Source organism: Oryzias latipes, chromosome 10, assembly GCF_053564925.1.
Source record: "Oryzias latipes strain Hd-rR chromosome 10, Olatipes_Hd-rR_3.1".
Classification (NCBI taxonomy): Eukaryota; Metazoa; Chordata; class Actinopteri; order Beloniformes; family Adrianichthyidae; genus Oryzias; species Oryzias latipes.
In genome coordinates, this window is record NC_136246.1 from 3,934,734 (window position 1) to 3,948,676 (window position 13,943).

Sequence of the window (13,943 nt, forward strand, 5' to 3'; positions counted from 1 at the left end):
CAAGCATATTAGTATGAGGACAAATGTCAATGTTACATAAGATAATAATGTGCTTTTGATAACTAGTGTAATGATGGAGATTAGGTAGAAAATACAACATAAGGAGCAGGCATGAAAAAGAAAACGGGAGTTTTATGTAACATCTGCATGTCAACACTGCACACATGTGTGCCCCAACATCAGGTCTTTATGTATTTTATTTGCATGGCAGCAGCCCAGAACTGTAAATTAAGACAAAGCAGACAAAGCCTCACCCTTGAAGTTGGGCCTTATCCTGGGATCATAAGTGATCAGTAACCTGTTCAAGATGTTACTGGTTGAATTTGCAGGAACTCGAGCCAGATCCTCAGATGACAGCTGCCTACAAACAAAGCAGATAGAGAGGGAACATCAGTGGGTCAAATTCCTTCACAGCAACAGTGCAGATGCAAAAGAGCTGCCACTTCTAGCTGCTCTGTGTACTCACTCATTGAACTGTATGCTGGGAAAGCAACAAGGAGATTATTTGAACTCGTAAAAGCTGGACCACCCACTTCATGCTGGAGTGTTTGGACATGTTCTGGAATGTTTCTCTACAATGGGAGGCAAGGGTGGCATTGAAGGGGTATTTCTGGACAAACTGGCCAAATGAAGGTTTTAAGTCACACTGAATCTCCTTAGCAAAGTACACATGGTGAACTGTAACCCATACCACTATACTCCCGCCGTGAAAACTAATGATTCAAGATCTTAATGATCACTTAATCTTGTATTTGTGCTTATTTTATTGTATTTGTATTAAACAAGCTTCTTGTCAACACTTAAGAAGTCAAAGGGCATTGAAGATGTGGAGGCTAATTTCAAATGATGTTGCACAAACGTGCATATCTTTGGACTACAAACTAGCATGGAATACAAAGAACATAGAAATGTAAAGAGAAAATGAAGAAAAAATCATCGTATCAAATCAAACTTTATTTATAAAGCACTTTTCATATAAAAAATATAACACGTAGTGCTTTACATTAAAACAACAAAATATAAAAACAAGCAAGACGATTAAAATAAACAAGCACAAAAAACAAAATAAATAAATGAATAAAAATAAATAAATAAATAAATAGGGCCCCCCTCCCTGTACCTAGCCCCCCACTCCTTTCACACCTCCCACCCCTTAACTGATGGGGAAAGACAATGAGAAACAGGCTGAGCACGAAAACAAGACGTTGGAAACGCTGATAATTGGAACCTCCCCTTCCGTGAACAGCCGCATGACCAGCCAAATGCAGCATCACAGGCGGGGACCGCTCCACCACAGCTAAGTGTTGATGCAGGTCCCCATCCAGAGCCGCAGTGGCTGAACAGCAGCCGACCCAGAGGGAGAGGTCCCAGCTGAGGAAGCACCGGAAATAAAATGGAAATAAAAATGAGAATGAAAAAGTAAACATATTGATAAAAACAATAAAACATTGAAATAAGGTAAATTAAAATAACACGTTAAAAATCTAGTTCAAGTTCATAAAACAAGATAAAATGGATGAATAAATAAATAAAAATAAATAAATAAATACATATAATAAATAACTGAATAAATAAATGAAAGTAGTAAAAATTAGCTAAAAGCCAGGTTAAACAGATGGGTCTTTAACCTTTTCTTTAAAGCATCAATGCTCTCTGCGGCTCTCAGGTCCTCTAGTAGACCATGTTCCATAAACGGGGACCATAGTGCTGAAATGCAGCCTCTCCATAGGTTTTGGTTTTTACAGTTGGAATGGTTAACAGACCAGTGGTAGAGGATGTCAGGGTCCGCGAGGGTTCATACTTCACTAAAAGATCTGATAGATAAGAAGGCGCAAGACCGTTAAGACATATAAAAACTGTTAAAAGTATCTTAAAATCAATCCTGAAGCATATGGGGAGCCAATGCAGGGATTTTAAAATTGGGGTGATGTGAGCTCGCCTCCTGGTCTTTGTAAGAACTCGTGCAGCAGAATTTTGGAGAAGCTGAAGGTTCCTAATGTTGTTTTTTTTGAAGACCAGCAAGCAGGGTGTTACAATAATCAATTTAACTCATGATAAAAACATGCATTAGCGTCTCCATATTAGCAAAAGAGAGTAGCCAGATTTCTGAGATGATAAAAACCAGTTTTAACCACCTGTTTTATGTGTGGAATAAAAGTTAGCTTAGAGTCGAAGATAACGCCCAGGTTTCTGACTGTTTCTGAATGACTAAATGAAAGTTCCTGTAGCTTCAGAAACTGTTTCTCCCTCTTGGCTTCAGGACCGATAACTACAATTTCCGTTTTCTCCTGGTTGAGCTGCAGAAAATTATTTGCCATCCATAATTTTACATCTAAAATACAGTTAAAAAGTGCTTCTATTGGTCTTGTGTCATCAGGAGACATAGCTATGTACAGCTGGGTATCATCAGCATAGCTATGAAAGCTGATGTTGTGGCTCCTGATGACATTCCCCAGAGGAAGCATGTAAATGTTAAAAAGTAAGGGGCCAAGGATGGAACCTTGAGGCACACCACAATTAATTTCATGGACCCCAGAGAAGTGTGTGTCCATGCTTACCATAAAGTTTCTCTTCATGAGATACGACTCGAACCACTTGAGAACAGTCCCTGAAGGGCCAAGACTTTTAAGTCTGTTTACAAGGATCAGGTGATCAACAGTATCAAATGCTGCACTTAGATCTAGTAGAACTAGTACTGAGATCTGACCTGAATCCAAGGCACACCTGACATCATTAACGATTTTTAACAAGGCTGTCTCTGTGCTGTGGTTCGTCCTAAAACCAGACTGGTTTATCTCAAAAATGTTGTTTTGTAAGAGAAACTCATTTAGCTGAATAAAAACAAATTTTTCTAAAACCTTGATTAAAAATGGCAAGTTGGACACAGGTCTGTAGTTATTAAAAACTGAAGGGTCTAAATTTGTTTTCTTGAGTAACGGTTTCACCACTGCCTTTTTAAAGGCAGCAGGAAAGATTCCCGTCTGTAGAGAGGAGTTCATGATATTTAAAATCTCACTCTCAAAAGACCCGTAAAATGATTTAAAAAGTGATGTAGGGATGGGGTCTAAAAAACAAGTTGTTGGATTAACTTGGGAGAAAACTCGACCAAGTGTTGCAGCTTCAACCAGGTCAAAACTGTCCAGTGCTTCCTCAGATAAGATCAAGCCATCATTACCAATAAAAAGGCTTTTCTGTTCATTTATGATGTCAGATCTGACATAATCAATCTTGCTCCTGAAGTGGTCTGCAAATTCCTCACACAATGAGGCGGAGGCTGGCCTTGTGTTTTTTTTCACATTTGTTGATTAAAGATTCAATTGTGCTGAAAAGGACTCTGGGGTTATTTTTATTTACAGAAATGATGTTCGCAAAGTAGGAATTTCTGGTCTGTTTTACTGTTTGATTATATCGTTTTAGTTGGTTTTGGTATAGTTGATAGTTTTTATCAAGTCTTTCGGCAGATCTACAACGTCTCTTCAATTGTTTAATTTCCTCAGTTCTCCAGGGGGGTCTGGGTTTGATTCTTATCTTCTTAGATTTTAGAGGAGCAACTGAGTCGAGACTGGATTTTAATTTACTGTTAAAACTTTCAACAAGTAGATCACAGGGGGCCGGCAAGACAAGTGGAGAGTAGGAGCGAACAGATGTAATAAACTTTTCGACCACCTCAGGAGTCAAGTAGCGTTTCTTCACCGTTCTCACAGAGGTCTCTTATTTTATAAAACCAGTGATGTTAAGAAGCACACAGTAATGGTCAGATACAGCCAGGTCCACAACAGTGGACACACTGGTAGGTAAACCATGACTGATGACGAGGTCAAGAGTGCGCCCCCTGTTGTGAGTCGGCTGCATGACATGTTGTTTAAAATCAAGAGAAGCAAGCAAGTCCAAGAACTGAGTGGTGCAATAGTCCGACTTCCCGTCTATATTCAGGTTAAAGTCACCAGTTCTTAAAATCATGTTAAAGGAAGTGTGGACAGATGCTAAAAACTCAGAAAACTCCTCAATAAAAACAGAGCTTGGTTTGGGTGGTCTGTATACTGTGATGCAGAAAACCGGAGGGCTGTTAAAAACAAAGGCGTGATGTTCAAAGCTGGGGTACTCATCTAATGACATCTGCTTTACTGCAAAGGAGTTGGACTTTATAGATGCAGTACCCCCACCCTTTTTGCCCTCCCTGGTTGAAAAAACAAAGCTAAAATTGGGTGGAGAAGCCTCTGTGAGAACAGTAGATGCATCCGTGCTCAGCCATGTTTCAGTTAAAAAGAGTCCATCAATATTATAATCATGGATAAAATCATTTATGATAAATGTTTTGTTGGACAAAGATCTAACGTTAAAAAGTGCCATGTTAAAAGAGGGGGGTGGAGTGGTTGTGGAAGCTGCTTCCTCAGGTTTTGGTGCTTCCTTTAGTGGACGAAGCCACTTAATGTTTGCTTTTCTCCCAGCACTTCCCCACATGGAAGACCTGATTGTAATAATGGTCTTAATGGGATAGACTGGAGGGGGTGTAGGTGGTGGCAAGGAAGCACTGTCAATTGAAGCAGTTTTTTGGGGAATGTGGGGAGGTGATACCACATCCAGTCAGTCACTTCCACAGACCGATGTCTGCACGGATGAGGAGGAGGTCTGGACTGGTGGGGGCATGATGGGGGCCGGTGATGACTGGACAGAGTTTCTGATGTTTGCAGCTGAAACATTGCTGCCCAGTGGACTGAGGTGAATCCCATCAGTTTTATAAGATGAGGTTCTGTTCCAGAAAAGATTAAAATTGTCAATAAAAACAAATCTAACAAAGACAAATAAAAACAAAGATGTGAGAAACAGCAAACAGAAACAATAGGGAATTGGAATGGACGGTATGTAATGTATGTTCTCATATAAAAAGAATTAAAACATGATCTTGAGTTCTATTTTCAGTTTTAACAGGCAGATTTCTAAAAAAGGAAAAAACATTTCAGCTGAAAATTACCACCATATCCAGAGTTATTCAGCTAAAAACGGTTTATTTTCTGAGCTCGGCTGACGACACAACAGTGAGACAGGGACAGGAAGTGGGGGGTAATCTGGCAGGAAAGACAGAAAGCCTCTTCATGGGTGGCAAAGATTTCTGCTGCCAAAGCACTCTTTAAAGCACTTTACATATCATTATGTGAGCCTTATCATGCTCTGAAGATGAGTTGAAGTGCTCTGTGAGAATGCTGTGCGCTGTGTATATGTTCTACTGCTCCCTGATCAAAGAGAAACTCTCAGTTCCCACCAACAAAACCTCTTTCCTTTCCCGTCTGGTCTAACAGACATTTCATACAACCTCAAGCACAACATCTTAACTGGAAACAAGTGGTTTCCTTGATACACAGGCATCCACAGCATTAAACACCAAATGTGTCACACAGCTTACTCATGCTTTTTCCAGTGCAGGGGCCACACCAAACTTTTTCCTTTTTTCAAGAAATCTTCTAGCCAAGCCACATTTGACCAACTAATGGAATAAAGACCGCAAAGGCAACTGAGGAATACATTTATATGGATGACACATACCTGGAATTATAGTGTTTTAAAACCGGACATATTCCATTTCACTGGAAAGCCCACAAATCCCTACAGATTCCATCAGAAGTAAGAATCAACATCCATATGTTTTAAAATGAACTTAGACACATGTCTGCTTAGTGTTCAATTTTAAACCCCTGAAAACCCAAAGTGGTTTGACACATCCAGGTGGTTTGGCTTAGCAAACTCAAGATTATGCCACTGCATTATCAGAGTCCAGCTCTGATCAGCTTTTGATCTATTTTCAAAGTGTTACCAGTAATCTTTTAATGATGATGATTGATTGGTGCCCCTTTTGGATTTACATTACTTGAGACCTGAATGTAATGATTGTAAACATCCAGCAACTTGTTGCTTTGTGCTGCTTCACAGTTCTATACCCCCCCCCCCCCCTTCTTCCCTTCTATCTGTAAAAGACTGTAACAGATATGAGTAAGATGAATGAAGTTTAGCCTAAATTACAAAAGGGGTTAATTCAAATATACAAATAGTGTGTCAAAAGATTCATAACCCCTATTGTAACAGTAAAATATGTCCAACCCAAGAGGCTTTCAGCTCTCATCTGTCTGGACAAGTTAAAAAAAATCTTTTAACTATGATTATACCATTTGTAGGCAAAATTTGAACAAACTCTGTAGTTTTCTAGGACATATTTTCTGCAGAGCTGCAGGAGTTCATTAACATTAGCGGTGCATCAAAAATGGTGAGCAACATCGGAGCCAACTAATCGTACAGTTATGATCCAGTTTCCAGTTCAGACGATGGATCATGGATCTATTTGTCTGCAGGTGGATGCATCAGAATGGAGCAGAGCAGGTAGCGTGTGACCCACCCAGCGTATTCTCTATCACAGCAAAATGAGCAATGTCAATTCAACTCTAAAAGAGTTGAATTCAACACTTAAGGTGTCTATATACATTCCCTCTAGATTAAGTTAAAACAACACTTTTGAAAGTATCAGATATGTTACACTAGGATGGAAGTGGAACAGCAGTCTTTTTTCAACCCTTCTAAGATCTTGGATTTTTATAACACTTGGGTTAAATGGCAAAAGTTATCACTGCCGGTTGTAGAGTAAATTTTCATAGAGCTGCTGTTTAAAAGCAGCAGAGCCCTGTTCCAGAAAGCAGGTTCAGTGAGTTACCTCGGTAAATTTGAGGATAAGGAAGCGGATAACCTCAGCTTTCAGTTCCAAAACAGGAGGTATGTTTCAGGGTATGTTAAATTGCCATAGCAAGTTGTGCTCTGAACATAACTTGGTCTGGAGCAGGTTAAGTTGAAGTTTAGTTGATTTCAGAGAGGTGAAGCAGCATGGCGTGTCCATTTGTAGATGATTTAGTGCAGGGGTGTCGAACTCGTTTTCACTGAGGGCCACATCAGCATAGTGGTTGTCCTCAAAGGCCCAAATGTAACTTATACATTTAACTGAATGTGATGAAAAATAACTACTCCTTAATGTTCTTTATTATATTTATATTTATTATAACTTTTTAAAGTGATAATTACAGTTGCATAGAAAACATATGTTTGCTTGTTACTTTATCATAAATCCTTTTAAATTTGATTCTGTCAGGTTAGGTTATGTGGACAGTGTTTGAGTCCTAATGTATAGTTGCCCAATACGATATTTCAAGTCCAATTCCACCTAGAGATGAATAAATACACACCAATTTTAATTTTTTAATTTTAAGAAATTAAAAACTTGTATGCTCTTGCGGGCCACATAAAATGAGTAAGCCCTGGCTGCAGCCTGCAGAATGGGTCAACATAGTGGAATGCTGGAACGCAGAGGAATGTGAACACGCTGTGGAATGTTAACCCCGCCCACATTGAGCCCGTCTGATGTGGAATGTTAACCCCGCCCACGCTGACCCCGTGCATTTGATTCACCTTTGTCACAGCAGTTGTGATTGCAGGAAAGGGGAAGAATCAGTGGAGCACATTTTGTGTCATTGTGAATTGTATGAGGAAGAAAGAGAACAGAGGGGAGGAAAATTTGAATGGTGCAATTTTTTTTTACTCAAAAAAATGATTCAAGTTCCTCTTTCATGTAACACAATAAAATTCTGTTTGTTTTATTTAAAAATATTTATTTTAAAAGATTGTATCTACATTTAATTGACCTAACACAAAATGTATTAATAGTTTCCCCTATAACTCCAGTAATCCAAAATAATTGAGTTCAAGTAAGGGACATGCTGTTGAATGCTGTTTTCCTGTTTGTCTTTATGCTTTTTGCCGTCTCACGGCTACAATTTTTCACCTATTTTAACCATTGAACTATTAAAATGTTCAACTCCTTCATCTAATGTAATGCCTGGTATGACTATTAGTCCTTCAAATCCTTCGACTTTTCAAAAGTGAAAACTTTAGTTCGTTTTTTCCACGTAAAAAACGAAACTGTGGCATGAAATCGTTTCGATTCGGCTTCTCCCAATAAGACGATACACGAAGAGCGTCAGTCATAGAAATAAGGAGTCTATTTATTTATACCGGCGGCCTTATTTTGTCATTGGAGTGTTAGCTTGGTGACTTAGTTAGCGGGTTTATAATGCAGCAGTTCCGAGTTCGAATCTGGCTTTAGACTTCTGTTGCATGATTTTTTTTCCCTTTGCCTTTCTTGATAAAATTGAGTTCGACTAACTCGATTATATTTCGTTACATGGAAGAATTTTCTTTTGAGGTGGGGTTACTCATATTTATTGGATGGAAATCCTGCCCACAATTAAATTGAGTTCATCCAATGAGTTATTTTTTTGAGTCTGTGAGGCCAGACAGAATTTATTAACTCCCTAATACATGCACGTGGAAACTTGTAAAAGGCATAAGAAGACAGGAATCACTGTATAAATTCTTTAATTCAATTAAATATTTTTTTTTTATTTAGTGCAATGAAAAACAATAAAAAGGGGATCGTGAATACAAAGAATGCATTAGGAAAATACTAAACTTTAACAAAACAGACTAAACTAAACTGTTATTCCTGCCCTTAGACGACCCCCCCCCCCTTCACGGTAAGGAAAAACTCCTTAAAAACCGGTAGGTGGCAATATTGCACATGGAAACTTGTAAAACCAATGAAGAAGACAGGCTCAATGTGGGTGGGGTTAACATTCCACAGCGTGTACACATTCCTCAGCGTTCCAGCATTCCACTATGTTGTGCAGTTCTGCAGGCTGCAGCCAGGGGTAGTTGCATAAAATGACATGGCAGGGTTCGATTCCCAGGCAAGCAATGGTAATGGGGCAATTACAACAACAATGCAGTGCAATTAACAGAACCCAGTGAGTGCCCTTGGGCAGGTCCCTTAATGCTACTGCCTACCTCATAACCCATGAGAGATAATGAACCACAAGTCATGCCGGCTTAGACGTCGCCCCGCCAAACAAGGTCTGCGTCAGGTGCTAGGGGACCAGAGCACCATGGAAAGTAGGCTGCTGGAACAAGACGGAAATGGACTGAAGGCCTGCGCGCGATATTCACCGACGTTTAACGCCTCGTGACTAAACAAAGGGCACCAATGTGAGCGTGCACACCGACGCGAAAAACGCCACGCGTAAAAGCGTCATTTTTTTTAAAACGCCTCGGGTTTGTTTTTTTGGTTTGACGCGCCGCGTCAAAAACTATACGACCAATGAGAACGGCGCTTTTGCACACGTGTCTGGAGCTTCTGAAGTTACAGTAAAACACAACTTGGGGGCGCTAAAACACAAAACTGTCTTGCTGAGCACACATACGTAACGGCGAAGAAGATATAGGCCAAGTAGCGTCTAGCATCTAGTAGCGTCTAGTAGCGTCATCATTCAACAGAACAATAATTTCTTCATCGCTGGAACTGGAGCTACTGGTGCTGGAAATATTCATATTTTTTTGTATGATTCTGACAAGTGCGTAAATACTTGCTCTCTTCTTCTGAGTGAAAAGCGACTTTAAGAAGCATAAAGTTGCGCAGCGCCACCTTGTGTACAGGAGTATTTCTGTTTTACATTAAGCGCCATCTAATGTCAGGGAATGAATTTGCATGTTCACTCGGCTCATCGTCAGCGAAAATCCCTTGGGTGTGTACACAAAAAACGTGTTGAAAAACACTGGCGAATAACGTGCGCTGTTATCCGCCCCGGTGTGTACGGGCCTTTAATGTGAGAAAAAGGTTCTGTTAGAATGCTACTACTCAAGCAATCCCACCCAGAGAGGTTACATGCAGAGAATGTGGAATGAATGGATGCTTCGTGTGAATGTGTGTGTGAATGTGTGTGTGACTGGGTGAATGGGTCTGTGACTGTAAAAGCACTTTGTCCTTGTAAGTAGAAAAACGCTATACAAGTATACGCCATTTACCATTTACTTCGAAACCCAAAATTAAGGCTAACTGCCAAACAACTGGTAGCCTAATGCTCGAACATCCACAAACGGCAACTCCTATCACAACTTGAGATTGAAGCGGTACATTGTGAGGTTGTGCGTTGAGGTTGAGCATTGTGAGGTTGTGTAAAGATACTCAGGAATACTTTCCCATGAAGGCATGTAAGGCGGGAATCAAATTTGCAATCTTCCATTCAGAGGTGGACTGCTCTACCTTTCCACCATTGCAGTTTGAACTGTTATCAAAACCAACACCACATAAAAAAACTGTTTGCTAAAAACTGAAACTGTGTTTACACATCATATTAGAAAATAGTTTGCCATACAGTTTGTAATAAAGGAACTCCCATAATAATAAAACAGAAAACCAAAGCAGTTGTTTTCTTTGATTTAGCATGTTTACATATGGGTATAAGATAAAGAAAATAAAAATGGAGCTAAAAATAAATAAATAATATGGCACTCTCAGCTTCATATTCTAAGCAGACCTTGGTATGTGTTTATTTCTGAAAAAAAGAATAAACCTCAACATCATTTAGCAAGGAGATAGCCAAACCCTTGATGCACCTTCAATGGCTAAGCTAAAAAAACGTTAAAATCTGTTGTTCTGTCTCCAGCATGTTATCCAAAATAGAACTAGGCAAACCGCATGTTTCTGCAGAATAAATGATGCTCTTGACTGCATATAAGGCATAAAAGCAAGCTTTAGCACCATGTGACATTAGTGAATTATAGTGTAGCACCTCAAATGCCGAGTTGGACCAGAATAGTTCTAGGTTAAGAGGAGCAGTTGAAAAGACTAAATTAAATAAATAACCACAGACCACAATTGTGATTTTTTTTTTTTACTTTTAACCATTTATAAATTGATAGGAATTAACAAAAACACTTTCAAATAGTTCCAGAACATGAACAATTAAACCTGATAACCCAATAAAATTTGTGTAGAAAGAAAATTGGTTAACCCCGGGGTTGGTCAAATTTTACCTTGCAAGGTTTTCAGAAAAATACTTTTTAGTTCAATTTTAAACCCAATATACCAGGTTGGTTCACAAAAAAATAATGCAATAAAAATATATAAAATTTTCTTAATCAAAACAATATCTAAAAAAAGAAATACAAGTCTGTTCCGTCCTTGGGCAGTTCTTTCCGATCCAGGTGATTGGGCACCTGTGGAATTAAGGTAGTCACTCTCCTACCACGATAGCCTACGTCAGGGGTGGCGAACAAGTTTGACACCAAGAGCCGAATTTTTTCACTGTGAGAGTCAAAGAGCCATACCACACACTGACCTGCCAAGACGCACGCACACACACACACACACACGCAATTAAAGCTGTATTATTGTCCATAACACACTCCTCTCCCTACAACAGAACAGCAGTATTGTAATTGTGATTATTTCAAGAAAAGTGTCCACCCTCAATACACACATCAATGCAGCTTAGCCAGAGTTAACACAGAGTCTACCCTAGAGGTCAGATACCCCCTCCACACACACAGGCACCTCTCTCTCATTTCATACACACACACTCTCTCTCTCTTCATCTCACTCTTTTCTCTGCCTCTCTCTGACACACAACTACTCAGTGACGGGTAGTAAGGTTGATGCTGGTGAGAATGTGACTCCTCTGAAGTCAGATTTATGATGATAAAACTGAATATTTCATCGTTTATCCAACAGCATTTAACTGGTAATTCTTTGTGTCTCAACATTGCTCTTTCAATGATACTTACACCAACAAATACTCAAACATCTGGACAGAGCATCCTTCGGGGTCCTGTTTCAGAAAGGAGGTTCAACCAACTCTGAGGTTGAACTTGAACTCTGAGTTGGTCAATCGGGAGATTAACAACTCTGAGTTTTCTGTTTCAGAGAAGTTGATCGGAGTTAGGTCAATCAACTCTGAGTGGACTGATTCGGAGTTTAGCGTGCGCACCGCGACTATAAGAAGCCATTATCAATGGAGCGCAGATATCACGAGTCACCATGGCAACCGTGAAAAAAAGAGGTCTGCGTATTTTTTGCCAGCTGAACTTGACGTGCTGCTGCAGAGTTACAGTGAATATGAGCAGATATTCCAGAAGAAAAGCAACACCGCTGCATCTGCAAAACAGAGACAGTTAGCGTGGAAAAACATAGCTGCTCAAGTTAATGCCTAAGTTTGCATTTAAATCATTGTTATAAAATATTGGCTGTAATAAGGTGTGAAATAAAAAATGGCGATATTTAGGTGTACTTTTGAAGTGTTATTCCTGGTGTAAATGCATGAAATGCTGCATAGTGTACAGAACCAATCTGGGGGGGGGGAATGCATTTAATGTTGATAATGTTTAGAGGACTTTTTTGTTAACCTTCCCCTCTTGCAAACGTTGGTCAGTTTAATATTAATACATGCAATTGTGTTTCTAAAAGTGAACTTTTGTCTACTGTTGAACCTTTCGCTGCGAGAAGACTTCTCCTTTCTTTTCTCTCGTCTTTCCGACCGACCGTGGTCAGAAGCGCAGCGGAGATTTCCTTCAGGGCCGAAGGGAATTCTCCTTCGGGGTTCACTTCCCGTTGGAAACCCTCAACCTCCAGAGCGGATTAAGAATGACTCCAAAACAGTTATTCTGGGAATGACACCTTCTCTTTATTAAACTAAGTGCTCCGTCCTCTGAACACACAATATGTCCCACCCACACACCTCCGCTCCGTGCTCACCCCCCCCCCCCCCCATCTGCACCTGCACTCGCCCCTCCCCTTGTCTCTCGTGGATCGCACCCCGCTCAGCACACACACACTGCAACACTACCCTTGTATTGATCAAGTGGTATAGGTTTATATGGGATTAAGAAAGTAAGCAGTGCTAGAAAATTGTGTTTCCAAAAAGTAATTGTTACATTAATCTAATCAAATGTCCCTGATTTCATTTTCATGTAGATGCAATTAAAAGAACATGGCAGCAGCTAAAAATGAAGTATAAAAACATAAATCAATCAGGTCAAAATGTGAGCATGTCATGGATGTAGGCTTTGTTGACAATATTTGACATATGAAACATCTACATAGCAAGACCTAATGTTGTTTTCATTGTATATGTAATTGACTGCAACGAAAAACGGTAACGCTCAAACAAAAACGTATGGAGCGAGGACAAAATATTGAGTCTTCTCAAAATCCTCGTACGAGGTAAATATAATTCTCTACGAATTAATGCAGCCTCCTCGTCTATTGGGTCCTCCAAAAAAGAACAAGTCATTCTTGTCACTTAGACCGTCTCTGTCTGTGTGACGGAAATTTGGACAATGAAGGTTAAAGCGACAAATACCGCTTCGTCTTTAAAAAGGGGAGGGGACCGGCAGAAACCTTGAGTTTAGGGAATAAAACCTGCTCCCGACCAGGTTAGGTTCACAGCATAAGTAACCATGGACACTGACTCGGAGTATAAGTTACCTCTCTTTCAGAAACGGGTTTGACTTACTCTGCTTTCTCTGGTTTAACAAACCTCCCATTCTGAAACAGAAAACCCAGGGTTTCCCTGATTTCAGGGTTAACGCACTCAGAGTTTATACTTAACCTCCTTTCTGAAACAGGCCCCTGGTGTCTGAGTCATTCATATTCACAATAAACACATTAAATACATTACATTTCAGTTGTGTGCAACTTAAATTAATTTAGACCTTCATTAGAATATCTTGCTTTTATATGTTTTTTTTATTCAAAATTATATGACTTAAATTTGCATCAAAAGCAAATAATTTCTTAAATATTAATAAATTGCAATGAATCAGTTTATTCTAAGTCAGTTATAATCTAACTGACTGTGTCATTCACGTCCTCTCTTTCCTGCTCACATTAGTACGGTGGAACCCGTACTACGTATTAGGAACCCGGTAACTACGATACACACTCATTCAGCCAAAACGGCATGGAACTCAATTCTGCTAACAGCTACCTGGCTCATGGTTTTACACTGAAAATGCCCCCCTTCCCATGAGTCTTAGGGGCAGAAGGCGGGGCTAAGCCCCGGGCCAGTTGTAGCCTC

The 13,943-nt window shown here is 39.8% G+C and overlaps 1 protein-coding gene and 1 pseudogene across 2 annotated transcripts in view; both read right to left on the reverse strand.

Moving 5' to 3' along the window:
* The window catches only part of glrbb (glycine receptor, beta b), a 61,024-nt gene that overhangs the window by 29,844 nt on the left and 17,237 nt on the right, over positions 1 to 13,943 (reverse strand). The window contains exon 3 of the mRNA XM_004086476.5: positions 255 to 361. Coding sequence (XP_004086524.1) covers positions 255 to 361 — 107 coding nt within the window. The remainder of the gene's footprint in view (positions 1 to 254; positions 362 to 13,943) is intronic.
* LOC144994819 (uncharacterized) lies at positions 1,416 to 2,053 on the reverse strand (annotated as a pseudogene). Its single transcript, XR_013658463.1, has one exon. The product of XR_013658463.1 is annotated as an uncharacterized LOC144994819 (transcript).